A 25,503-nucleotide genomic window follows, 5' to 3' on the forward strand; every position below is an offset into this window, starting at 1 on the left:
CGGGCAATAGGTTGAAATGGTGTTTTTCGGTTTTCTTTGTTGTTTTTGAAAAAAAAAACAATTTTAACAATAAGATAATGAAACAAAAAATAAACAATTGACTGGAAATCCAATCATTATGATATGTTCATTATTACACCGAGTCCAACGCCACGGCTGATATAGTATATACTTTGTACCCCTTGTTGGGATAGATGAACTAATAGTCACAATCTCGAAAGTCTCCCCACCTTTTCCCATGCGTGAAAGGATACCACTTCCTCTCACGAGGACAGTATATCCTCCCGAGAAATACCACTCCGCTCACACATGGCCCGGAAAATCCCATCCGGTCGGTCCCAGAGCGCCAATGGGGTATCCATCTCTGCAATGCGACCCTGGTCCATGACGCAGATCCGGTCGTAGTGGATGATAGTTCGCAGACGATGCGCAATACACAACAGGGTCTTGCCCTCGAAGCCCTGCGCCATGGTATACTGAATCTTTTGATCGGTCTCAAAGTCGACGGACGAGGTCGCCTCGTCACAGACGATAATTCGCGCATCGCGAACCAGCGCACGCGCAAGCGCCATCAGTTGCCGCTGGCCCAGGGAGAAGTTCAGTCCCTCCTCATCAACGGCAGATTCCAGATTGAGACCCCTCGCCGGTCGCGCTTTCGAGTCGCTGCCAATGACCGGAGTGGAGCCTGCAGAGCCCAATGTGCTTTCAGAGGTCTCGGAATCCGGCCCGATGGTCTCATCACCAATGAGATAGGCCTTGCGCAGGGCAGACCACAACTCCAGATCGGTGTGCTCGTTGAAAGGATCGAGATTGGAGCGGATGGTGCCTTTGAAAAGTGCAGGGTCTTGGGGGATAATGGCCAGTCGCGAGCGAAGATCGTGCAGGCCGACGGTCGAGATGTCAACCCCATCAATGTGGATCGACCCTCCCGAGAGCTCCGTGAGACGGAACAAGGCAGACATGATACTGGATTTACCCGCACCGGTTCGTCCAACGATACCGATGCGCTCGCCGCCCCGGACGTCCATGCTTAGACCCTTGAGGACCAGGGGAAGGCCATCGCGATACCGCATCTGCGCGTCATCGAACACGATGTGGCCCTTTTCGGGCCAGCTGGCGGCTACCTCGACGCGATGCAGAGGTGCTTCTTCTTCCAATTCCGTTCCGTAGTAATGGACACGCTCAGTGGCGTTCATGTTGTTCTCTACCTCGGCGAGTTGCCGAACAGTAAATTGAAGCATCTGGGCGATCGACAGGATGTATGACAGGACCAGCCCCGAGATACTGGGGGACACGTTGAATCGCGACGTGACGACCAAAACGCCAGTGACAAAGACTAGAGCAGTACTCACGGCATCAAGGCGAATACTGAGCCATCGCTGATTAGAAAAGGTAAGGAAATACGCGCCGTTCATGACATCGATGGAGTTGCGGATGCTTCGCCGGAATTGATTCTCCACGCCATACGCTCGGATGCAAGCAACGCCACTGATTGCCTCGCCAAACTTGGCGTACACATGCGATCGGAGAACGGATTCATGACGCTTCATCTCCCGCGCAGAGGCGCGATAGTAGTTGGACGCAAGGAGGAAAAGAACAAATAGCGGAGCGAGTGCGATCACAAACTGTAGCGGAAAGAAGTGCATCAAGGTCAGTAGCGTATTCGAGAGAAAGCTTTCAACATGAAGAGGGTTGTCACTCACGTAGTAGAAAAACACAATGATCAAAACCATGACCGAGATAATCATGGTCATAGTCAACGCGTAAATGCGCATCACATCCGAGAGCTCATTGTCCATCACCTGAATATCTTTGGAGAAGCGGTTGGTAATCCGGCCGAGGGGCGTTGTATCGAAGAACGACATGGGAGCTCGGAGCACACGTGTCATGGCGCGGTGAAGCATCGTGCGACTCGCGTTGGTTCCGCACGTTGTCATGTAAGTGGAAAACATAAACATGAGCAGGACACCGACCGCACCAAGTCCAGCATAAACACCAATATATTGGCCCATCGACAAGTTCGGGTACTTGTTCGAAGTCCAATAGGACAACCACAGGCTGGTCCAGATATTGGCGACATTGGAGAGGCAGAGAAGGATGATCACTGCGACGGCATTCAAGTAGCTGCCTGAAGCACGGATATAGGCCTTCCACACGCCCCATCCCACCGAAGCGGTGGCTCGTTCTTCTTGCTGCATCAAGGCGGCGGCAGCTGGCCTGGCAGGGGATGTCTTTCGAGGCGCGGCCTTCTCCTCTGGCTCGTCGATAGCTTCCTGGGCGACTTCCGCCTCATCCTTCTCTTCCTTTGTGTCGTCTTGTTTGGAGGTCGACATGAGTCTCTGGAAAAGTTCGTTGTCACGCATTAGATTGTCAAAGGTGTCCACGGCGTGAATCTGTCCTTCATCCATCACCACGATCCTGTCGCAGCGATTGAGCACGTGAAGCTGGTGAGTCGCCAGGATTCTGCATCGGTCCTTGAGAAGACCACAGATAGCCTTGTCCATGATGTGACGCCCAACGTGAGCGTCTACGGCAGAGAGAGGATCATCCATGAGCACCAGCTCTGCATTGAAGTAGATGGCACGAGCAATGTTCAGACGTTGTTTCTGGCCTCCAGACACGGTGATACCACGCTCGCCGATTTCTGTCGAGTCGCCATTTGGGAGAATTTCCAAGTCTGTGGCGAGAGCACATGCATCGATGACTTGCTCATACCACGATTCGTCGTACTCTTTGCCAAAAAGAATGTTGTTTCGCACCGTAGCATTTTGGATCCAGGCGTATTGCGGGCAGAAGGATCGCGTGGTACTCATTCGAACTTTGCCGTCCGTCACACGCATATCGCCAGCCAAAGCAGACAGGAGAGAGCTCTTTCCACAGCCGACGGTACCAATGACTGCCAGCAGCTCATTGCGGCCAACTTCCAGATTGATATTCTTGAGTTTGAATGGCTCCAAAGGAGGTTCGTCGACGCCTTGTTTCTCACCCCGAGAGGGCAAATCCTTGGCCTCTGCCTTCTTGGCCTCTTTCTTCTTGGGCGCTTGATCTTCTTTCTCATCGGTCGGCAGACGCTCCCAAGTAAACGAGGCATTTTCAATTTCAATCGCATTCGACATTGTTGTGTCTTTCTCGATATCCTCCCTCTGTTCCTCGGCCATCAGGAACTCCTGGATTCGGTTCAGAGCAGTCCATGCGTCCGTGACCTGGCCGAGCACAAGAGGCATCATGTTCAGAGGTAGCCGTAGTGAATTGAACAAAGCGAGCGAGGAGAAAACTCGAGCAGGATCGAGATCATGATTGGTCAACGCATAGGTGATAAAAGCAAGCATTGAGGCAAAGATCGGAATCGACATGGATACACTGAGAATCGCGTTTCGCACTGCGAGAAGCGTCTGAATGGATCGGATTTCCCGTCTTCGAATCTCCTTCAACCGGCCGAGGAAGCTGCTCTCCCAGCCGAAGAACTTGACGAATCGCACGGCTTGCAAGATCTCCTGGGTGAGAGAGACACGTTGATCGGTGATCTTGTTGATGTTGCGGCGTCTCTTGATCAGGAACCGCACGGCGTAGGTCAAGAATGGCATACCAAAGACCAGGAGCGCATATCCGGAAAGACAGCTGTACCCGAGATTGACCAGCAACAGCACCAAAGTCACAATGAGCATGACCGGTGCGGCCCAGACCAAATGGAACATCCCCATGGCCAGGTTGATACGATCGACATCAATACTCATCAGCGCAACGATACGGCCATTGTTCCATCCGCGACCATCACCAGCAACGCCGGCAACACCTGCTGCCGTTGGCTTGGAGTCTGGCTTGTTTGCCTTGTCATCCTGTTTGATCAGAGACTCCTTGGTAGCCTCCAGAGCCTTCAACTCTGCATCGGTCGCCTGTCCACCCGCCTTTGCGCGACCCGACAGCTTCATCGCCTTGTTGAAGATCTGCGAGATGAGTACGGCGCGGATTTGACCACCGACCGTCTGGCCTCTGTAAAGAAACTGGTTCGTGCAGAGACTTTGCGTTGCCTGCATCAAAGTGATTCCAACCACAAATCCCATTCCGCGTCCGATGGCGGGTTCTGGGCGCCCTGCGTGTTGAGCCACGTAGGCTTCTGTTGCATAGGCGATCAGGTATCGGGTCAAGTATGGCGCAAAGACCAAAAGGAGAGAACTGAAGATCTGGCACACGGCACCGAGAATAAACTCGAAGCGAAATGTATCATACAGCGCCCACACGAGCGAGCGCTTGGTACCCTGCGCGATGCGGGCTTCTAAGGCGGCGTCCAAGCGATCTGATAATACATCGACGGCTCGATCAGGATTGACTGTCCAGATATCCTGCAGATCAAGCGGTCGCAGATATCCAACCTATTGAATTGTTTTCATTGTCAGTCTACATGCAAAATTTCATGATGGCGCCTCCCCTCCTCCTTGGTTTTTCGCCGAGGCCCATTTACATTATCCCTCGGCTCCCCGACTTCGCCACCGGCTCTCCAACGCAGCGGAAAACCGCAACGATGCACAGAATCACAGCGACACACGTACCCTCATCAAGGGGGACATCCATTGAAATGTCACCTTGCTTAAGAATGACGCCCCATACTCGCGTGAAGGCGTACGCTCTTCCGGCACGGGCGGTGGTGTTTGCCAACGCAACGGGTTGATACTCTGACTCCATTTCTTCTTTTGTTTCGGCGGTTGTAACGTCACGTCGGGTCCTTTGGCTTCGTCCGCCGACGCCGATCTTGAACTCTCGCTGTTGGCGGCCTGAAGCTTCTCATTATTCACGACCACTGCCTGCGGCAGTGGGTCGGGCGGCGCAGACATGAGCAGCTGTCGAGTTATACGCAGCAAGTCTCGACGGTAGGGAAAAAGAGGAGTCGCTGAAAAGTCACCCCATTCATGCACCCTCAACAAGGAAATCAAAAATGAGAGGAGAGGGAAGGAGAGACAGAGAGAGAGAAGGAGGAGAAGATATTAGGAGGCCAAAGGGACTCGAGGAAGCAGGAGTTTAGAGAAAACCGGACTCTAGCCTGTTTGTAATCATGAATCAAGTGGATTTAATGGAGTTAAGCCCTGAATCAGAATAATGTTCTATGACCACCGAGGGTCTCGTCCCTCACTTCCACCACTTGATCATCGCTCACTCACAGTGACGAATCTGATGACCAGACGTGTGGGGCGATCGAGCGGGAGAAAGCAGATGAAAGCGCAAATTTGTTCTGTTGGTGGGTGCCTATGGATACTGGACGTATGCACAACTGTACATAAAGCTTGAATCATCCAGAATTCCGGCTCTGTTCGTCCGAGGCCGACGGGCTTATCAAGTGAGATCTGGATTCGGGAGTCAACCGTTGGGATGCATAATCAGCAAACTACAGGATCCATGTCTTCATGATTAGTCTTGACATCCAGATGAACATGTAAACCCTGAGAGACGGTGAGTCTTGTGGACATTTCCAATACTGCCTGCTATGTGACTGATCGAGAGGGTGTCCAAGTCCAGTCTTGCATTTGTTTCCCGGCAATTATTGCAATGGAAACTCGATTTCTGTGCAGCTCTCAAATCTGAACATGGATACCTTTTTTGGGCTTTGTTGTCGGCTTGAACCGTGTCTCCGGGTATTTTATTGCCCGTGACGGCAATTTTTACGAGAGCTGGCTGCCCATTTGCTCTATCGAATACGATGCGACCATACCGATTGAGACAAAGTTGGAATCTCAATACGGCCGCATACACATTTACATACAGATATACAGTGCATAACTGCATATGTTGAGATGTAATCACAGCAATCAGTTTTTTGCCCTTGGAGATAGATTGTAACAGTTGATCCGTCCATCTTTATGATTGGAATGCCGGCTTCCCTGGCAGGGTGCACAACCGAAATCGAGGTCCACCAGTCAATATGTAGAGTCTGGATCGCCGTATCCCTGTGTAGCGTAACGTCTTACCATCAAGATTGGTGGCAGTCTCCCTAATTTGCGAGTGTTGACTAGTGCCAGGGCCCAGCCAAGAGGGAACAAGGGGTCAGGGACCTCTGTCCTTTGGACTCACTGCCTCATGTTGAGGTCTTTGCGTTTCTCAATGTCAGAACTTGACCAACCTCGTCCAAGTCAGTAAAATCCGAATCAAGAAATAATGATGAGGTTCACAAAAAACATGATTAGTGATCATGCGTCGGACAGTATTAGTAATTACTGGGAGCATTCTGGTGCTGTACTGCGTGATGTTGATTGGTGCGCAGTTAGCGCACTCGCTTTCGTGTTCGTTCACTGCTGACTAATAATGCTCCTGATAGGCCGTGCCCGCTGGCGGCCACCTCAGTTACGGACGCTACCGTAAAGCTGTCTGTCGATGTATACGAATCCCCGCGGGACGGACTCCACCTCGTCAGCTTATCAACGGCTTCGCGACGGTCTCCATCGGAATCGGCAATCATTACGGCCGACCTCCGATTTGTTGCAACCAGTAGGGTCATTGTAAATCTTTCCTTGATGGATTGCCACGAGGTCTCCTCTTTGCTGTCCGACCGTTTTAGAGAGCACAGCAATCTATATACTCCGTAAAACATCGAATACTTATGAAGTAGATAAACATACTACCAAATACGCACGGAGTACCTATATATTTGCGTACCGCAACTTCGTATCTATCATTCGACGAGCCCCATTAGACAATCAATCAACTGCATGCGCATCCATGGACCTACTCACCCCCGATTTGCTGTACAATTTGAACAGAGGCAGTGGCACGATCGTACATCCCCCACCCAGCCGAGGACAGGAGTGGAGAACCGGCTGCCCGAGAGTTCAACACTGTGTCGGCCCTTAGCCGATGGGTGGGGGAGGGGGGGGCATCTCCAAAATTGGGATCACAAATTGTGCACATTTGAAGATTTCGTTCCGAAAACGTGAGATTCAACCCGTTTCTACATTACACTTTCTAAGAAAGATCGATATCGCTTTTTTCCTGGCTTTGCAAGGTATCATGCATCTTCGAGAGATCCGGTATGCTGCTCAGAGTGGTGAGGAGTGACGCACTCGTCTTCTAGGCATGATGCGGTGATGTAAATTGCAAACAATTGGCATATTACTCGAGATCGTTGATTACTCGTTTGATTATCAGGCCTTGAATATTCACGTACTATGGCCTTTGAAATGTGCTTATTCATTACGCTTGTATCCAGCTTTCCATAGGTAGTCGTGGTTGTCCAGCGAGAAACATAACATATGGAGCTTGTCCGTTCGGACTTGAACGTTGTGTAGGTGGAAGCATGGTCACGGCTACATGCAACGACGGATCTAACGTGTCGAATTGTCCGACATGATCTAGACTCTCACGCCGCATCAATCTCTTTCGCGAGTGACATCACGAGGAGCATACTGAACTTCTGCTAATCCAGACCGGTTTCTTTTTTCTTTTCCATTTTTGATGTCCAGTAATGCGGAGAACCCCCACGTGTACATTTACATCTCCGAGTCGGGGCGCAAGCCTAATGGGGTAGCTCCATTCGGAGTTCGGACCAACAGTTGCCCATGCTATTGTCAGCATGCTTGCGTCCGACCTGATTCGGGCATGATCAGTGCGTGGGAAGACTGATCATTCAGGAAGACATTGATTAAATTATGCGCAATGGAACTCCTGGAGCAAATCTGTGAGATGAAATTCATTGGGGGGTCTATCTGGATCTCCCGTCAATGAAACAAGCTACGAAATGCAAACATTCTGCGAGGAGCAGAGGTAATTCTCGCTTCCACTCTATTCTTTTTTCCCCTCCCCTCATCACCACGGGTATTGGTTGATCCGTTTCATCGTCAAGTCATAAGAACGGCGGGGTCACTAACCCTGGATTGACACAGGGAGGTATGTCGTCCACAGAACAGCCCGCCGCCCTGAGTGAGCCTAGTTTTCGCATCAGGCTAGGGCATCGGCACCTGGGTTCGAGAGGAAAGATGATCCAATGGCGGGCGGGTTGACCAAGTGACAGCAATGGACTGCTCGCGAGGTTCCCGCAGCATGGATTCACGATCACTGCGGATCGCGCTGCATCTAGTTCTCAATACCGATCTTGACGTCCTTCTCCGGAGCGGGGATCACGTGGTCCTCGGTCTTGCCATTGAGGTGAGGGAGCTCGTTCACAGCCTCACCGATGAGTTCCAAGGCCTTCTGGATCTCCTCTTCGGTAATAACCAGTGGAGGGGCAAGGCGGATGATGTTCTGGTGAGTAGGCTTGGCCTGTGAAGCACAAAATGGCAGGGTTAGTGTATTTCCATGAAGTACAAGGCAAGGAAGGCATCTGAAGACGATGCGCATCAAATGCCAACGAGGGACAAGATTGTACGTACCAGCAGACCCTTAGTCTTCATCAACATGCACAGATCCCAGGCACTGTGTCCGTTGGTCTTGGATTCGTCAATGACAATGGCGTTCAGCAATCCCTTGCCACGCACGGTTTGGATCAGGGGGCTCTTCAGGTCTTCCAGACCCTTTCGGAAGATGTGACCGAGCTTCTCGGCGCGCTCCACCATGTTCTCCTCCTCTGCACAACCTCGAGCGCACGGATTGCCACGGCGCAACCCAGCGGGTTACCGCCGTAGGTGGAACCGTGGGTGCCGGGCTCGATCGTGAGCATGACGTCCTTGCGGCCGAGGACACACGAAACGGGATACATGCCACCCGAGATAGCTTTGCCCAACAAAAACCATGTCAGGCTTGATCCCGCTCCATTCGTGGCAGAGCAGCTTGCCAGTTCGGGCAATACCAGTCTGGATCTCATCACAGATCAGGAGCACGTTATGCTTATCGCACAGAGCGCGAGCTTCCTGCAAGTAGTCCTCATCGGGGACAACAATACCGGCCTCACCCTGAATGGGCTCGACCAAGAAGGCAGCCAAATTGGGTCCCGCTGCCTCGAAGCCTCCCGCAGAGCGGCCTTATTGTTATAGACAATCGGCTTCTCCGTGCGGGGATTGTGCAGCCGATACCGGAGGAAGGTAGGGGCCGTAGTTCTCGCGCGATTCCGGGTCAGAGGACAACGAGATGGCGGCAACTAAATTCAAGCGCACAATGTGAATTATTAGCCATTGTTCCATCGTATCACCGGGATGGGCCCTTTCTTTACCGTGCGACCATGGAAGTTGTGCTCGGCACTCAAGACGAGGGCCTTGTTCTCCGGAATGCCCTTGACCTTGTATCCCCACTTGCGGGCGATCTTGATTCCCGTCTCGACAGCAGCTTCGGCACCAGTGTTCATGGGCAGCACCATGTCGAATCCGAAGTAGCGGTCACAAACTCGGCAAAGCGAGGGAAGACATCGTTGTAGAAGCGCGGCGAGCTGAGAGTCAACCGTGAGGCCTGGTCAACCAGCGCCGCGACCAGCTTGGGGTGGCAGTGACCCTGATTGACAGCGGAGTAGGCCGACAGGAAGTCCAAGTAGTGGCGTCCCTCAGGATCCCAAACCGAGGTTCCCTGAGCCCGGGCAAAGACTACCGGCAAGGGGTGGTAGTTATGAGCCGCAAAGTCATGCTCGGCCTGAATGGCCGCGTCCGTGGACGCTGCGTGGTAGTGGGCAGAAACACCGTTCGTGGCCTTGACCCCGTTGGATCCGTTGGTCTCTTTGATGGCCATGATGGCAATTATGTATGTTTGTGGGGGGAAAGAGTATCGGCACTGAAGGATAGTTGGAGAAATGAGGGGAAGAGGAGAGGGGAGAGATCGGATAAGCGTGATAAGCGCGGAAGAGGAAGGGAGTATACTTCACGAGTACACAGGGTTGAGGATGGACAAGAGGCAGAGGACAAAAGAGCCCTCACAAAATCTTTCGTGAGGATAGTAGATGAGAATGTGAGATAATTTCAAAGATCCAAGGACGATACACCACGAAAGAAAAAAGTCCATCCTCAAGGGCCCCCGGTCAATTAAGTAGTCTCCAGTTGGCCGATGGACCCGTGGAAGCGGGCGTGGCGTCCGTCGTTGGAGATCCGCCGCTATGCCGCTAAGTGCAAGTGGCCTTCTCCTAAGTGCAGGTTGTCGCGAGCCTCCTTTCCCCTCGACATCCACTGTCCCCTATGCGCAGGATTACACGAGTTTGCTTCACCTTTTGCTTTCTAGACTCCTCCCTGTCTCCAGACCATTTCCGACCGTCTCCAATGGTATTGAACCGTTGACCGGTCCGGTCAGCAGAAAAGAAACCTCCCTCCGAGGCACATTCCCCCAAAAAATACCACGCGGCGCCATTCGCTACTTCTTTGGTTGCCCCCAACTGAACTGGCCACGCCTCGTGACTTTCTCGCCGAATACGGAACGCGGTTGTCCAACCCCTGCTCGGAGCCTCTTCATCACCGCAGAGCATTGATGTCATGCTCGACGCCCCCCGCATCATCTTGCGTTGTAGGGCGAAACCGAGACGAACTCTCCCCCCAGCTCGTCAGAGCATTGTAGATGTGTTGGCGCTGATTGGGTGATTCCATTGTTCTCCTCCCGTCTCGTGACTGACAGCCATGCCGTCAATGGTGTCCGCCGCCTCTGCCTCGTCCCCTTCCCCGCGTCGGCTCGCGTCGCAACCGCCGCTCCACTCTCCAGCAGCAAACATCTTGCTGTTTCTGGTGGCATTCCGATTGCTCAATGCGCTTGCTGTGCGCACCTTTTTTCAGCCCGATGAGTTCTTCCAGTCCTTGGAACCCGCCTGGCAGATTGCGTTTGGCAAGGACCAGGGCGCCTGGTTGACCTGGGTAAGGAGATGATGCGCAGTTTCAGTTCACCGATCCAGAAGTGTGTCTATTCTAATTCTGTGCAATACGCGCGATGCAATAGGAATGGCACAACCAACTTCGATCGTCATTACATCCGCTTTTCTTCGCGGCTATCTACAAAGCAGCAGATGTCCTTGCAACGACCTTCCGTCTGTCTGCTGCGACACGGGCAGATCTCCTGATTGCGGCACCCAAGTCCGCACAGGCGGTGATTGCGGCGATCGGCGACTTTTATACATGGAAGATGGCGACTCGTGTTTACGGGTGCGACTCGCGGGGCGCATGGACAACGGTATGTGCCATTCACGGTCAATAGCGGAACCTCCGCCCCTGAGGAAGTTGAATTGGACTGATGATGCGACTCCAGCTGTTCGCAACGGTCCTCAATCCCTGGCAATGGTTTTGCTCTACGAGAACCTTGTCCAATTGCGTCGAGACCACCGTGACGATTGTTGCGTTGGACCAGTGGCCGTGGCAATGGTCCACAGGCGCTCGAATCGTCCGCAGTCGCACAAACAAAGCAGGTGACAAAGGCGCCACCGACAGCTCTAGGTCCCTTCTATCAAGGTACCACGGATATCCGATACCTTCCCTGCATTGAAGATTTGGGAGCTAACAAGCTGTGTCGTACAGCCTGCGCCGTTGCCTATGCCTCGCAGCGCTAGCTTGCATACTCCGCCCGACCAATATCCTGATCTGGTTGACTCTGGCAACTGTTGCTTGGCTGCGCTCCGGCTGGAGTCAGCGTACAGCGCTTCTTCGGGAGATCTTCTTCTGCGGGTTAGTCACATCTCTTGTTTTTTGACAACAAAGTCTTATTCTCCGGGTACTTTTGACCTGATCTCACCTATGTTTTCAAAGATCAATCATTCTTGGCGCGTCAACTATCGCCGATCGTCTGTTCTACGGATTCTGGACCTTCCCTCCTCTGCGCTTCTTATACTTCAATATCGCTCAATCTCTGGCAGTCTTCTACGGACGAAATGATTGGCATTACTATCTGTCGCAAGGCTATCCCCTACTACTGACCACTTTACTACCGTTTGCCCTCGTGGGTCTTTTCCGCACATTAAACACTCGCACGTTCTCAGCCGCCGATCACTTGCAGACGGCGATCCGCTTGCAATTGGCCACCATTTGCCTGGTGATGCCACTCGTGCTGTCGCTTATCTCCCACAAGGAAGTCCGCTTCATCTACCCACTATTACCTGCACTGCATATTCTTGCTGCGCCTCCACTGGTCCAGTTTTTCTATCCTGCGGTCTATTCACGGTCATCGAGTGCTTCGACTCCACAGAGGCTAGTTCTCATCTTCCTTATCCTCGCCAACTTGGTCATTGGTCTGTACACGAGTCTTTACCATGGATCGGGTGTGATTAATGTCTTGACGTACCTTCGTGGTCAACATGAAGCTCACGGTGTATCTGCCGGATCATCCACGACCCTGCGTCCCAATCCTGGAATCACCGCCGGCTTTTTGATGCCTTGCCACAGCACACCGTGGCGCTCACACCTCGTCTTTCCATCCATCAATGCCTGGGCACTGTCTTGCGAGCCACCGATCGATCAAACTCCAGCCAAAAAAGCCATCTACAGAGATGAAGCTGATCAATTCTACGACGACCCCTCCCATTTCCTCCGTGAGAAAATGAAGGGTGGACTCCGCTATACTCCTTCAAGGCCAAGCTACCAAGCCGGATATCACTCCGCCATTGACACGAAGGCTGGGGAGACCTGGACCCACGAGTGGCCCGACTACCTGGTCTTCTTCCAGCATCTCGAGCCTACCATGCACACTCTCCTTCGCGCCTCGTCATATGCCGAATGCTGGCGCACCTATAACACCGCCTGGCACGACGATTGGCGACGTCGCGGCGACGTCGTGGTCTGGTGCCTGGACCCAGTAGAGCAAGATGCATGGCGTGTCCAAAAACATAACCACGCACAAGCCGCCCGAGACCGACATTTCGACCAAATCATCCATGTCTTCCAGCGAGACGCCCGTCGTCAACAACAGCAGGGACTGAAAGCACTCGTTCCCTCCTCGTCGTCCTTTTCATTTCTCTGGTCCTCGCAGACGCCCCGATTCTCGACGTTCCCGGCGTGGCGCCGCGCCGTGCAGTCGTATTTCTCCCCTCGTCCCTCCTGGCGACAGTCGTTGCAGTCTCTTTTTGCACCACGTCAGGTGAGCGTATGGCCATGGAACCGGCGATCACGCTCCTTCTGGGAACGGTTCTGGACCCCCAAGCCAGGGATGTGGGGTTTGACCCCCTCATCGTTACTGGACTGGTTCAGGAGAAGACAGGAATCTGAGTCGCAGGATGATCGGGAAATGTGGAATTGATGGAATTCCTGCTTCTGGTCCAGTTGAGATTTTGGGTTCTGAATTCTGGATCCGCAGGTTGTCTCGGACGTTGTACAAAGGCTTTTGCGGGACTCATGCCCGTATATAATCAGTTGGCATGGGACTTTTAATCTACTGATGCACATGTAATAAATATCCTGTTGAGTTCTTTTAACCTTTTATTGAGCGATGAATAATCTGAACAGACTGACTCGATATCGCTGGTAGATTCCAACGTCTCCGCTTCTTCTTCTGTAGACAAAGACCTCCTTTCCAGATGGTGAACAATAGCGCCGCACATAACGGTGTGACGAGATAAAAGACTCGAGGATACCTATCAGGATATGTATCCACCTGCAGACGCATTTTCCCTGGACGGATGATCGCGATTACCTACCTACTTCAGGCAAAGAACGGTGGGGGCCTATGGAGCCCGATCACCGGCTCATGGATGGATGGAAAAGGACGGAATTTCCCACTACTGGAATAAATCCACTTTTCAAGCATTTATAGAAGTTCCTGTCAACATGATCGTCTGTTGCACCGGGGCTAGTCATACGTCGAGCATTCCGCGGATAAGAACAGTAGAGCATCAATGATCACTTCAACCACACCGAGAAAATATTTGATTAGAAATCTCTTTAGGTTCTTAAGCAGGTCCCGAAAAGGTACGAAAATGGTTACAATTTATATAAATATTTGCAAAAGAAGAAAGAGAAAAATTGAGTAGAAGAGAAAAATGTCATCAACCGAAAAGGGTACAATCGCTTCATCCTAGACATATCCAATGTCGTCTGGTCTTGACCCCATTTCGATTCCCTCGCTTGTTCATCTCTTTTTCAACCGTAACGTGCGCTCAGACTGGCAAAGGCATCCGGACTATGCCGTCCACTCTGGAACCCATTGACGTCCACACTGGGCTGACTCATGTGGGTTCTCTGAAAGCCGTTCGAAGCGGGCGGAGGGCCTGAGAAAGGCGATACTTTCATGCCGTTTCCAGGCGCGGAAGACATCCCCATCCCATTGTTGGATTCCATTCCAATCCCCAGGCCGGAAGAGGGTGCAAATGCAGAGACGCCGGCCTGAGCTGCGAGTCCGGACCCAACGTTTGCGGCACCAAACGGATTGCGGGAGGCCGTGCTGACACCGGCGGGTGGGGTTTGCATAGATGAGCCCGAGAGTGAGATTGGTGTGGAAGAGAGGGAATGGGAAAGGGGAGGGACGGGGCTGGTTCCGGCGTTCGTCGGTTGAAATTGATACCGAGATTGGTCGGAAGCGGAGGCCATGGGGTTGGTGTTGTACAGTGAGAGAATGTTGTTCTTGTTCATAGCTGAGGTCTGTTGAGGCATGAGCTGCTGCTGCTGGAACTGATTTTGCTGAGGCGCTCCTTGCGCGCCCATGGATTGCTGGAATGGATTGTAGTTGGCTTGCGCAGCAGGCATTGTTTGCTGCATCATTTGCTGAGATTGTGGTTGCTGTAATTGAGTCTGGAAAGCCGGTGTCTGGATGAATGGAGATGTGCCGAAAGGTGAAGTGGAAGAGATTGCAGGCATGGTGTTCGCATGTCGGGGCTGTTGCGGGATGTTGATAGACGGCATCGGTTGACCATTGTGCTGGGATGGCGGTTGTCCATACGGATTTTGCTGCGGTGACTGCTGCTGTGACGTGGCGTTGAAGAATGGATTGCTCGGTTGCGCATTTGAAGCCTGATGGGAGAATGATTGCACACTCGACCCACCTTGCGGCTGACTCCCTGTTTGGAAGAAAGGATTGAAGTTGTTGCCCAAGGCCTGAGGTGATGAAGCGAAGCCATTTTGGGAGAAAGTGGACGTTGCAGGCGGAGTGAGGGGCTGTTGGTAAGTGGCTTGGGGCATCAAGCCTGTCTGCGCAGGAAATCCTCCTGTTGAATGAGGGAACAGAGGCTGTGAAACTTGAAGAGTCTGGAAGGATGCCTCCAAAGATTGCGGCGGCTGCGTCGCTGGCTGCGCAGGCGGTCGATCAAATGGATTATATGACGGGTTTTGTGTTGGCTGTTGTGACGGAGGATTACCTGCTCTCGCCGCGGGCATATCGAATGGGTTCGGAGAGGGCGCTCGCGGCGCCACAGTCGCGCTCACGGTGGTTGTGGGTTTCTCTGCCGACACGGGTGTTCGAGATCTTGACGCCGGGTTGCTACGTTCCCCTAGGCGCACCAATGTCTCAACGGATTTTTCAAAATTCTCATTCAGGCCGCGCAGGACCATCTCGTTCCGTCGATCGTTGTCAAACCCCATATCGCGAAGAGCAGCCATCTTAGCCTCGAAGGAAGCCGTGGTCAGATCGGCGACAGGTGCACCGAGACCGGTCGTCTGCCGGGCAGAGCGTGACCACGAATCCTGATCCATATTCGGAGAGAGTGACGCCTTGGATTTACTGCCGAATCGGCTCAGGTTCGAGGTTGACGAAGCGGTTCGTAGTCCAAACCATTTGCCGGACTTTGGAGGCAGCGGAGGCGGCGAGCCCTCCGGTGAACGATCGCTTCGTCCATAGTCATCGTAGCTCTTTTGCCGTTCTCGGCGTTCCTCGCGTCCGTCATTCTTCCGGCCGTAACTAGCTTCCTCGCGACTCGGGGGCTTCGGCTTTCCATCTTCCAATGATCGGTACTGGTATTTCTGGCGAATAAAACGCTCCATGCAGGAATCCGCCTCGTCAATATCTGTGGGCACCGGGGGTTTGATATTCTTGGGATTGAAGATTTTGTTCATGAGCAGGTTGCCGTGCGATTTCATGCTCTACATCCAGACGACGCAAAAAAACAGTCTCCCAGTCAGCTCAATAGTCCCAGTGCTTTTCTTGTCGGAGTCGGCATCGGATTGACTTACATCCACCTGCTCGTCAGTCCAGGTGTCCATCGATAAGGATTTGACCTTGGAGATATGTGTGCCCAGTTTGCGGTGGATTGCCGCGCATCGCATACACAGGAAGATGCCCATCTACAGAAGGACACGCGATCAGTCGAGGAACCCTTCGGTGGTGGAGGTGAAGCCGCAGCTCCGGTGACGTACATTCCAGCTGGCCCATCCTAAAAAGAGTGAACAATGAACCCGATTAGTTTCTTCCTTGTCTCTACAGTACCATCCGGGCTGGGAGAGATTCGAAGGGGTGGGCAACATACCTGTGTTGAGAGCATCGCAGTCGGCGCAGCGGTCATTGCCGGGGACGGTCCGGACCAGCTCGGCAAGGGTTCTCTCATTGCGCAGCTGCTGGCGCTTGCTGATAATACTTGGCATGATGAACAAAAAAGCAAAGGAATGGACACAATACCAAGATTGCGAAACGAGGGGAAACAGCGCAACCCGAATAGGGGGAGAAAGCAGAAGGAGGAGAAGGGGGAGGGGGGATTGTCCCGGTCAGGTACCCCCGAGATGGGCGGAGAACAAACGAACAAAATGCAGGCCCAGAGCCCACGCCCAACCAGTCGCGGAGATCGAAGCCGACGAGCGTGTCTTCTTTCTAGAGTTGGGGAAGCGCTGACGGCTGCAGCAGGGTAGTGGGACACTAGTGAAAGTGCCCGAGATCGATAGGCATGATCCAAAGTTTGGTGGTGACTAGATTCGACTAGACTCGTGCTCGACCACACTGTTGACGGTGTGGATGAGGGTCTGAAAGTTTCTTTTTACCGGCAATCTGATGGCTTCTGGAACGCACCGAACGTGACTACTTGATCATTGGAAAGTTTCACATGGCAAACTGTAAAGTCTACGAGATGATGCTGTACTCCCGTACTGTACCGGTGGACCACTGCATCAGTGCATACCGCAGTACATGCGACATGCGATAGGACGAGTCACCCTGTTGGTATGTTGCAAGTGCAGTTCTTCTCCTCTAGTCATCCTGCAAAGGGCAACATGATACGATCTGGCCGAAAAGAATCGAATTGAAAGCAAGTTAGCGGCCTGCCTTTTTCCCGAGTGGAGGCACAGTACTATTGACAAACTTTAGTTGCTTTGAAATCTTCATCAGTCACAGCGTGTCCATCAACAAGCTTTGCCCCAAGCTCGCGTGTGTCTGTGTGAACTCTGCGCGGCGAGTCAGTCCAATCCCCCTGACAATCGGTCGGCGGCCCAAAGTCCACCGATCTCCACTCGTTCTCGCTTTCTCGGAACAGGTGAAAATGACCAGCCGGACAGATTCCTTGCATGGGATGGATGATTATGCCGACTTTGCTGGAGAGCCCTTGACATTCTAGCGCGCTTCTAGAAAAGGCAATGGACTCTATTATCTGACTGGTCCAATTTGCCCATCCGACATTGCAGGAGACAGGGGGAGCGGAGGGGAATTCATTTCGAGTGCTCGCCTACTCGAATCGTCCTACCAATCTTCGAGTCTAGGTGGATGGGGTTCGAAGACAGCCCTTGCTACAGGACATGCCTACAATCATAGCCAGCCATAAGGCCTAGGGTGCATGTTTGAGCATAATGCGACTCACATCTACCACCGCACTTGAGGAGCCCCAGAGGGCTCCCTAGCACCGTTGAGAAGTCACAGACACTCGGAGGGATTCATCTAGTACGCCAATATGACCTGCCATTCTATGGCTGGGAGAATTGGAGGTTGATTATGCGTTCGAGGTAAAAAGTGTAAAGAGAAAAAAAGGAAGACGAAGGAGCCGCCCGCTCGAAAATTCAACCCATATACAAAAATGCACGTGACTTCCTCGCGGCCCAGGGGGCACCATTTCTCGGTATGTCACGTGGTACGTGGGTGCTCTTTTGTCCATTTTTCGATTTCCCTCTCTCTTCCGATTTCTTCTTCCCTAGACAATCAGAAGCAAACTGTCTCGGTCCTGTGATGTGAGGAGTCCGAGTCTTGTCTTCTTCCGATCATCCGTCAGCCATCCAGCTGTAGTTTCTGCTGGATGCATCCGAACCCCACATAACCCGCGTGGTGCCTCCTGATGGTACTTGACGCTTCATGGGTGATTTTTATCGTTCGTTCGTGGGAGAACAAAACCAAACAGCTTTTAGCAGGGCTGCGTCTACTCCACCCTGGTGCTCGTTCTTTGGTCGAGCGGCAGGACTTTTTTACGACGAACATCTTGACATTAGAAATGAAGAAATTTTCTTTTTCCACCTGGTTCTGAGCCCACACTGTGTCCTTTGTATCTGGCGATTCGGTACACACTTCCTGATCACTTGGTCATGAGCAAGAGACAATAGATCGCGTATGATGTGTGGTCTCGCGTCGGGCAGAAATTGACATTTCTGGCGTCTACCCAAGTTCCAGATTCTCGATTGCAATTCACGGCGACGTGCCTACGGCTAGGACAATCCCTCACATGAGTGATCATGGACTGTACAAGGACCGTTTCTAATGATCGAGTCGAGGGCGTCCCCAGTGATGTACAATTTGCAGATCAGAGTGTTGAAATGTCCAATACTCGAGGCGCTGCCGCCTACCGAAGCCGACCCGGGGTGATATGGAAGCTCTAGTCCTCCGATATTGATCTGCCTCTCTCGTAGTCCTGCAGTCTGCAGGGCATGTGAGTTCGATTAGGTCCCAACTGTAATACACACTTCCATTAGACGGGTTCGATGAGTAATCCCCAAAAGTCCGCCGCGACGAGTCTGCAAAGTCAGCCAGCTCAAATGTGATCGGAGACGGCCGTTCGAAGGGGGTGGAGCCATTGGAGTCTTCCAGCCAAACGTAATCTGTCCGTTGGTCATCCTGGTGACCCTCCGGGCAGATCCCAGTCGCAAACAACTGCAGTGTGTCGCACCGTGATTCAGGGATCGTCATGATGTTGCTCTCTCAACGTCCCAGCAATAGGGTCATGGGACAATACTGGCCATGGGTCGCCACGGCGATACGGCGACGAGAGCCATGGATGAGGAAAGAGTTCGGCCCCCCGGAGAAGCTGCAGACTGGCCAAAATGCGGAGAGCCCCAGTCCCAGCGCCGAGGCAAATCAGCAATGATGAATTCTCATTCCATCGACCAATCGATTGGCTGCCATTTCCAGCTGATGCTGAAGCTCACCATCGGCCCATCAGCCAGCCAGACATGCGCATCGGGAAATGCGGACACTGAACAGTAATTCGAACCCCAGAGAAATCAGATCGAGAGTCGACGTAGACCGGAAGGGATGGCAGGTCACGGTAGTGAGGATTGAGGATGGTCTGTAACGTGTAGATGCATGGCACCAAGAGTGTCGTGTATATTGAGTTGAGCTGAACTGACTGGAGTCTGGAGTGGCTCAATTGCTACGGAATTGAGTGCGGATTCCGTCCAGAGCGTTGGACTCGAGAATGGAAGGGGGAGGGGGCGCCCCTCTCAGATGCTTTTTATGGACGTGTCTTTCCCCCGGGTTCGTCCGTCTTCCTCTCCGACTCGACGCACAGGCGATTGTCACCTTTTTCCATTTTACTTTCTCCCTCTTTCCTCCTGTGAATCCTCTTCTCCCTTAACTCGGTTCTCGGTTCTCCTCAAATCTCATCACAATGGCGTCCGCTGCTCGCTCTGCTACTCGCGCCTTCTTGCGCTCCACCCCAGCAATCTCCTCTTTCCGCCCTGCCGTACGCTCTGCTCGTTTTGCCCTGCCCGCGCAGGGCTTCCGCTCGTCGGCTCGCCGCGGTTATGCCTCTGAGGCTGGCCAGAAGAGTGGTGGCTCTGGCGCGATCTGGGCTTTTGCTCTCGCAGCCGCTGGCGGTGCTGGTGCCTACTTTTACCTGAACGGCGAGTCTGCCCCCGCAGGCCCCTTCGTTCCCACCAAGGAGGACTACCAGAAGGTCTACGATGCCATTGCGCAGCGTCTGGCCAATGAGACCGATTACGATGATGGCAGCTACGGTCCGGTGAGTTCGCGATGGAATCAATTCCTTTGTTCCCTCTGCGGTGTAGTTATCTGCAAGGATCTCCCCACTTCTTCTCACAGTCTCTCGACTAATGCGGTGCGCTTTTCACCAATTCTAGGTCCTCGTCCGTCTCGCCTGGCACGCCAGCGGTACCTACGATAAGATGACCGGCACTGGTGGTAGCAACGGTGCTACCATGCGCTTCGCTCCTGAGTCGGACCACGGTGCCAACGCCGGTCTGAAGCACGCCCGTGACTTCCTGGAGCCCATCAAGGCTCAGTTCCCCTGGATCACCTACTCTGATCTGTGGACTCTGGCCGGTGCCGCCGCCATCCAGGAGCTTGGTGGCCCCGTCATCCCGTGGAGACCCGGCCGTGAGGACAAGGACGTCGCGGCCTGCACCCCCGATGGGCGTCTGCCTGATGCCTCCAAGAACCAGGACCACATCCGCGCCATCTTCGGCCGCATGGGCTTTGATGACCGTGAGATGGTGGCCCTGTCCGGTGCTCACGCCCTGGGCCGTGCGCACACCGACCGATCTGGCTACGAGGGACCTTGGGACTTCAGCCCCACGGTCTTCACCAACGATTACTTCAAGCTGCTCGTCGACGAGAAGTGGAGTCAGCGCAAGTGGAATGGCCCTGCTCAGTTCACCGACAAGACCACCTCCACCCTGATGATGCTGCCCACCGATATTGCTCTCATCAAGGACAAGGTCTTCCGCAAGCACGTTGACCGTTACGCCAAGGACCAGGATGCCTTCTTCAAGGAGTTCTCCGATGTCTACGTCAAGCTTCTGGAGCTCGGCGTTCCCTTCAAGACCGAGGAGCGCTTTGTCTTCAAGGCCTCTGAGTAAAAGGGCTTGGGAGAAATGTGGTGTCAGGGGGGGGACCCCTCGTGATTGCGACCCCTGAGATAATGTGTACGCTTCTTTGATGGTGACGGCGTGTGATCTGTGCGCATGTCTTGTGTTGTATTTTTGCTGTTACTTGTTTTATATCCGAAATGTGCTCGATCCAGACATAGAGAGCCTAGATGGGGTGGAAAAAGGAATTTCGATATCGACCTGAATATCTATGATCTCGGGGATTCCGTAATGCTGGGCTTGACTAAATTAATTTCTCGTCCTATGATAGTATAAACGAGAATCTCATTTGATATGAGGCTCGACTCCTGCTTCAGTGCACCGACCTCGTAGGAGTAGCATTGGTGAGATTACGCGCCTGCGGCAGGATTTTTTTTGCGGATTCGTGGGCGCGTGCGATTCAGCCGACGGTTCTCGAGATGGCCTTGCGCCGAGGTGAAAAGCTCGAGACGTGACGCGGTTGGCTTGTGCTTCAGTGCCTTTCTTACCACTCCCCTGGTAAGGTGCGAATACATTTCGAGCATGTTTTTTGGAAAGTCCTTTTATCGGAGCAGATTCTGTGTTCCGTTCGAGTAGGTGCACATCAGAATCGCAGCTCTTGCGGAATGACGAGCGTCGGCCGAAGTGGATGCCGAGTCTTTGGTCTTGACTGCATGCGCGGATGTGCCCCGCCTACCGAGCGGCCTGAGAGCTTCTCGTTCATTTTTATCGAGTCTTTCGAGTGGCTGAACATTTTACTGTGTCACTTGGTCGAAAAGACATCCACAACCGGCCTTCTTGCGCAAATCCGCAATCAGGCGAGGCGCGCATTTTGCGTCTGACCCTCTCACTAAACCGACCGTCTTTCTGGCTCTTTGGTGTGCGAGTACATGCGCTTTGCAGTATTCCCTGTGAACCGCCAGCGCCCTCCCCATACAATCACCTCGCAATTCTACCTGTCGCACACGTACTCGAATTCGATCATTCGAGACAATCAAAATGTCTCCCCCTCAAACAGACTACTATCAAATCCTCAGTCTACCCTACACATCCTCATCCGCCGATCTCTCCAAGCAAGAAATCAAAATCGCCTACCACAAGGCCCTCCTCAAGAACCACCCGGATAAAGCCCGCGCCGTCGCACGCGATACCGACCTCGATGGGTCTATCTCTGGCATGACCATCTCTTCCACCAGACCCGTCAACAAGGCCTCCGGTCACCGGATCTACACCATTGACGAAATCACCACCGCATACAAGACCCTCTCCGACTCCACGCTCCGCGCTGAATATGATCGTGCCCTACGACTGGATCGATTGAAAGCTGCAGAGCGGGAGAAAACAGGGGATGTCTTTCACACGGGACTTGAGATTGTTGATTTGGAGGATCTGGTGTGTGATGAGGATGATGATAGTCGCGGGGCCTGCTGGTATCGCGGGTGTCGGTGTGTGGGGATGAGAGAGGGTTCCAGGTGACTGAGCAGGAACTAGAGAAGGAGGCGGATCATGGTGAAATTGTTGTGGGCTGTCGTGGATGCAGTCTATGGTTGAAAGTGCTGTTTGCGGTTGAGGATGATGGATGAAGCGAATGCAAGGTTCCGGGCGAATTCTTTTGTTCCCTTTTTTCGCTGTCATCAACACATGATGCTGTCCCATTTTGTTGAAGACTGCAGTCTTGAGTACATTGCCTCGAGGATCGGATTCTGAGAACCATTCCGGCTTTGGTCGCCGTGCCATACCTGTCGGTTTGTGGTCTCAAACAAAAAACCACCTCTCACAGGCTCCGTCTCGAGACGGACCGCTAACGGCAGCCATTGGCGTCGGCCTTGCCCGGTCATGCCCTGATGGATATCAGTCTCAGATACGGCCAATTCTTGAAAGACCATTGAGCCCTGTCAAAGGCTACTTTGACGGAAACCATTGCGTACTGTTAAGGATACTGATGTTCTGGCTGTGATGCGATCCAATGGCTGCATGGTCTCAGGGCCTGTCTTGCCCTTCTGACTCAAGTCCGAGAGGCTCATCTCATACTCCACTTTACTGCGATTGATAGATCTGCGGATGTCCCTCTGTTCAAAAATCAGACATTGTGTCAACCCAACTCTACCACCCATGTGTCCATACTAGCAAGACCACACATAGGCTCTTGCCCATTGGAATTTTAGGCCAAAACCTGTAATAAAAGCCCTTCCTTCGTATCGAATCAAGTTGAAGATCCGTTTCTGTGGATAAACAGAGTCTTTCGTCTGAGTCAAAGCCCATGCTTAGTAGATGTCACTCTTCGTGCAGATATACTTTCTTGGAGACCACTGGGTTATAATGATCCCAGATGCCGCTAGACTTTTAGGTGTTTGGGGTCTCTATTACGATGCTCATATACATTTATGTGAATGGAGACCCATTTTCCTTGAGAGACCATCAGCAGGTACCAGGTTTGGAGCGTGCTGTCGTGCACATGCTTCCGATGCAGCAGGGGTATAGTTCTGGGAAGCGGCGGCAGCAGAAACATATTCAATTGAAGCCTATCCAATCATGGGGGAATCACCATGGAAAGGCGGAGCATATTAAGAGAGGGTGCCTGTCTAGCTCCAGAGGATGCAAAGAAGGCTCTCGTCGTAATTCATTCATTCTCAAGTAGTGTTGATCTACTTTTTTTTTGCAACAGAAGACAAGGTCAATGTTCGCTGGTTTCCGCGCTTGACGATGAGCTCAAGCAATTGCTGAGTCGTCCGGACCCGCTTATGTTCAGGGCCGACTGGCGGGATGACATACTTGGGTGGATAGGAAGACTTGGACTTACTCTATCGGCATGCAGGTGGATTAGTCGGCACTCAACACTCTTTCTCCGACTCCGCCGCTTCCTCCTTCTTCACCTTTACCACCTCAATCCTACTTACTCATCATGGCGGTTGTGAATATCTCCTCAGCCGCTCAGTTCAACTCACTCTTGGGTTCCTCGCGGTTTGTGGTCGCAGACTGTACGTGATTTATCCCATCTCTGCCGTCATGTTCGAGGTGTCACCGCTGTCCCCCCCGCCTTTGGCTGACTGGAGGAAAAATGCCCCTCGAGATGACATGTCATCAGAGATCAGAATGCTATGAACGATCAACCCACTGACCTGTTTATCTGATTTTCTCTCTTAACTACAGTCTACGCCGACTGGTGTGGTCCGTGCAAGGCGATCGCTCCCGTTTACGAGAAGCTGGCCTCGCAGCTGTCCCGCCCGAATCACATCACATTCACCAAAATCAATGGTGATCAACAGACGGATCTTGCCCAGGCATATAGTGTTCGAGCGTGAGTCAACAGTCTCTTACCACTCTGATGTCAGAATGCAATGCCTTCACATGCCCCAGGATAGCTACCAGGCAAGGATAACTCATGATGCTAAAATGTGTTCTTCCAACAGATACCCGACCTTCATCGTCTTCGAAAGTGGCCGCAGCATCAAAACCGTTGCCGGTGCCGACCCTCAGAAGCTGACCGAGGTAGTCCGCAAGCTCGCATCAGAAGCAAGCAAGTCTGACGGGGATTCTGGCGAGGGAAGCGGTGCAACATGGCTGGGTGCCGAGGTGGCAGCGCGGTACGCGGACGTGACCGATGAAGTGAACGTCAAGGGAGTGGACATTCTCAATCGGGACACCCAACTCGGTGGACCGCGAGCTCTGTTCGAAAGCTTCAAGCCCTCTGCTCTCACAGGCAAGGGCAAGGACAAGTCCGAGGGTGGCAGCAGCGGCGCAGATTGGATCGAGAGCGATACCGATGAGCAGCTCATGGTCTACATTCCTTTCCAGTCGAAACTCAAGATCCACTCGTTGCACATCACATCGTTGCCTCCCGCCGCGGGCGAAGACGATGAGGATGAGGACGAGCTGCCCATGCGACCGCGCACTCTGAAGCTCTATACCAACACGTCGCACGTGCTTGGATTCGAACAAGCGGAGGACACTGCCCCCGAGCAAACCGTGGAGATTAAGCCGGAACAATGGGACGCCAAGACAGGGACTGCGACAGTCGATCTACGCTTCGTCAAGTTCCAAAACGTTACCTCGCTCGTCCTGTTCTTTGTTGATGGTGATGGTGACAGCGAGAAGCTTCGCGTGGATCGCATTCGGGTCATCGGCGAGGCCAGAGAGAAGACATCGATGGGCAAGCTCGAGAAGATTGGCGACGAGCCCGGCGAGTAAACAGGATGCTGTGGTCCAGCATTCTGTCACGGCGCAAAATGTTTTCGATGACCATTTTTGTCCCTTCCTTTTTTGGGCACTTGATCCAAACCACTTAGACAGCACTCGGGGCAGCGGTCCTCGATCAATAAATGCATCATGACACTACCCATTGCGATAACATTGTAGACCCATTTATCGAACGCAGGGTGTTTCGTAGCTTGACGCGTAGCTTTTCGTCGCATGTGAACTTTACGACTTTACCATACTCTTATGGAAAAAGGAATCTTCAAAAGCGGAAAATCAAAAAAGAAACCTCAAGGGTCATAATGAAATTGAATAACCCTCAAAATCTACAAGTCCAGCAAAAACTGGCATCTATCAAAAAAAAGATGTCCGATCCCAAACCAAAAGGTCTCATCCTTGAAAAATCAGAAAGACCTATAAAGTAAGAACCGGTGTGCAATTCCGTTCGTCTGTGGCGCAACCGACACCTGGTAACATCACTGAAGGCCCCTTTGACGAGGGCCGTGGACGTCCAGGCAACACGGGTAGGTAT

The 25,503-nt window shown here is 52.7% G+C and overlaps 9 protein-coding genes across 9 annotated transcripts; 5 read left to right on the forward strand and 4 right to left on the reverse strand.

Moving 5' to 3' along the window:
* Nucleotides 1-263: 263 nt before the first annotated feature.
* Nucleotides 264-4,829, reverse strand: POX_b02444 (uncharacterized protein; the record flags this gene model as incomplete). The annotated part of the gene is made up of 2 exons (XM_050111358.1): nucleotides 264-4,370; nucleotides 4,548-4,829. The coding sequence occupies 2 exons, from the start codon at nucleotides 4,827-4,829 to the stop codon at nucleotides 264-266; spliced, it is 4,389 nt and encodes a 1,462-aa protein (XP_049971704.1).
* Nucleotides 4,830-8,055: 3,226 nt separating this feature from the next.
* POX_b02445 (Ornithine aminotransferase) lies at nucleotides 8,056-9,633 on the reverse strand (the record flags this gene model as incomplete). The annotated part of the gene is made up of 7 exons (XM_050111359.1): nucleotides 8,056-8,241; nucleotides 8,352-8,545; nucleotides 8,596-8,771; nucleotides 8,815-8,915; nucleotides 8,991-9,055; nucleotides 9,136-9,360; nucleotides 9,402-9,633. 7 exons carry the CDS (start codon nucleotides 9,631-9,633, stop codon nucleotides 8,056-8,058), a joined length of 1,179 nt encoding a protein of 392 aa, XP_049971705.1.
* An 872-nt stretch (nucleotides 9,634-10,505) lies between these two features.
* POX_b02446 (GPI mannosyltransferase 3) lies at nucleotides 10,506-13,101 on the forward strand (the record flags this gene model as incomplete). Its single annotated transcript, XM_050111360.1, has 5 exons — nucleotides 10,506-10,736; nucleotides 10,819-11,049; nucleotides 11,125-11,324; nucleotides 11,391-11,537; nucleotides 11,619-13,101. The coding sequence occupies 5 exons, from the start codon at nucleotides 10,506-10,508 to the stop codon at nucleotides 13,099-13,101; spliced, it is 2,292 nt and encodes a 763-aa protein (XP_049971706.1).
* Nucleotides 13,102-13,940: 839 nt separating this feature from the next.
* On the reverse strand, nucleotides 13,941-16,370 carry POX_b02447 (uncharacterized protein; the record flags this gene model as incomplete). Its single annotated transcript, XM_050111361.1, has 4 exons — nucleotides 13,941-15,872; nucleotides 15,963-16,073; nucleotides 16,146-16,162; nucleotides 16,256-16,370. 4 exons carry the CDS (start codon nucleotides 16,368-16,370, stop codon nucleotides 13,941-13,943), a joined length of 2,175 nt encoding a protein of 724 aa, XP_049971707.1.
* A 2,031-nt stretch (nucleotides 16,371-18,401) lies between these two features.
* Nucleotides 18,402-18,879, reverse strand: POX_b02448 (uncharacterized protein; the record flags this gene model as incomplete). The annotated part of the gene is made up of 2 exons (XM_050111362.1): nucleotides 18,402-18,604; nucleotides 18,657-18,879. The coding sequence occupies 2 exons, from the start codon at nucleotides 18,877-18,879 to the stop codon at nucleotides 18,402-18,404; spliced, it is 426 nt and encodes a 141-aa protein (XP_049971708.1).
* Nucleotides 18,880-18,930: 51 nt separating this feature from the next.
* POX_b02449 (uncharacterized protein) lies at nucleotides 18,931-19,176 on the forward strand (the record flags this gene model as incomplete). Its single annotated transcript, XM_050111363.1, has 1 exon — nucleotides 18,931-19,176. One exon carries the CDS (start codon nucleotides 18,931-18,933, stop codon nucleotides 19,174-19,176), a length of 246 nt encoding a protein of 81 aa, XP_049971709.1.
* A 403-nt stretch (nucleotides 19,177-19,579) lies between these two features.
* POX_b02450 (Cytochrome c peroxidase) lies at nucleotides 19,580-20,789 on the forward strand (the record flags this gene model as incomplete). The annotated part of the gene is made up of 2 exons (XM_050111364.1): nucleotides 19,580-19,933; nucleotides 20,052-20,789. The coding sequence occupies 2 exons, from the start codon at nucleotides 19,580-19,582 to the stop codon at nucleotides 20,787-20,789; spliced, it is 1,092 nt and encodes a 363-aa protein (XP_049971710.1).
* A 987-nt stretch (nucleotides 20,790-21,776) lies between these two features.
* On the forward strand, nucleotides 21,777-22,360 carry POX_b02451 (Diphthamide biosynthesis protein 4; the record flags this gene model as incomplete). The annotated part of the gene is made up of 2 exons (XM_050111365.1): nucleotides 21,777-22,169; nucleotides 22,262-22,360. The coding sequence occupies 2 exons, from the start codon at nucleotides 21,777-21,779 to the stop codon at nucleotides 22,358-22,360; spliced, it is 492 nt and encodes a 163-aa protein (XP_049971711.1).
* A 1,319-nt stretch (nucleotides 22,361-23,679) lies between these two features.
* Nucleotides 23,680-24,965, forward strand: POX_b02452 (uncharacterized protein; the record flags this gene model as incomplete). The annotated part of the gene is made up of 3 exons (XM_050111366.1): nucleotides 23,680-23,755; nucleotides 23,928-24,075; nucleotides 24,188-24,965. 3 exons carry the CDS (start codon nucleotides 23,680-23,682, stop codon nucleotides 24,963-24,965), a joined length of 1,002 nt encoding a protein of 333 aa, XP_049971712.1.
* Between the last annotated feature and the right edge of the window lie 538 nt (nucleotides 24,966-25,503).

This window comes from Penicillium oxalicum, chromosome II, assembly GCF_001723175.1.
Source record: "Penicillium oxalicum strain HP7-1 chromosome II, whole genome shotgun sequence".
NCBI classification, from domain to species: Eukaryota; Fungi; Ascomycota; class Eurotiomycetes; order Eurotiales; family Aspergillaceae; genus Penicillium; species Penicillium oxalicum.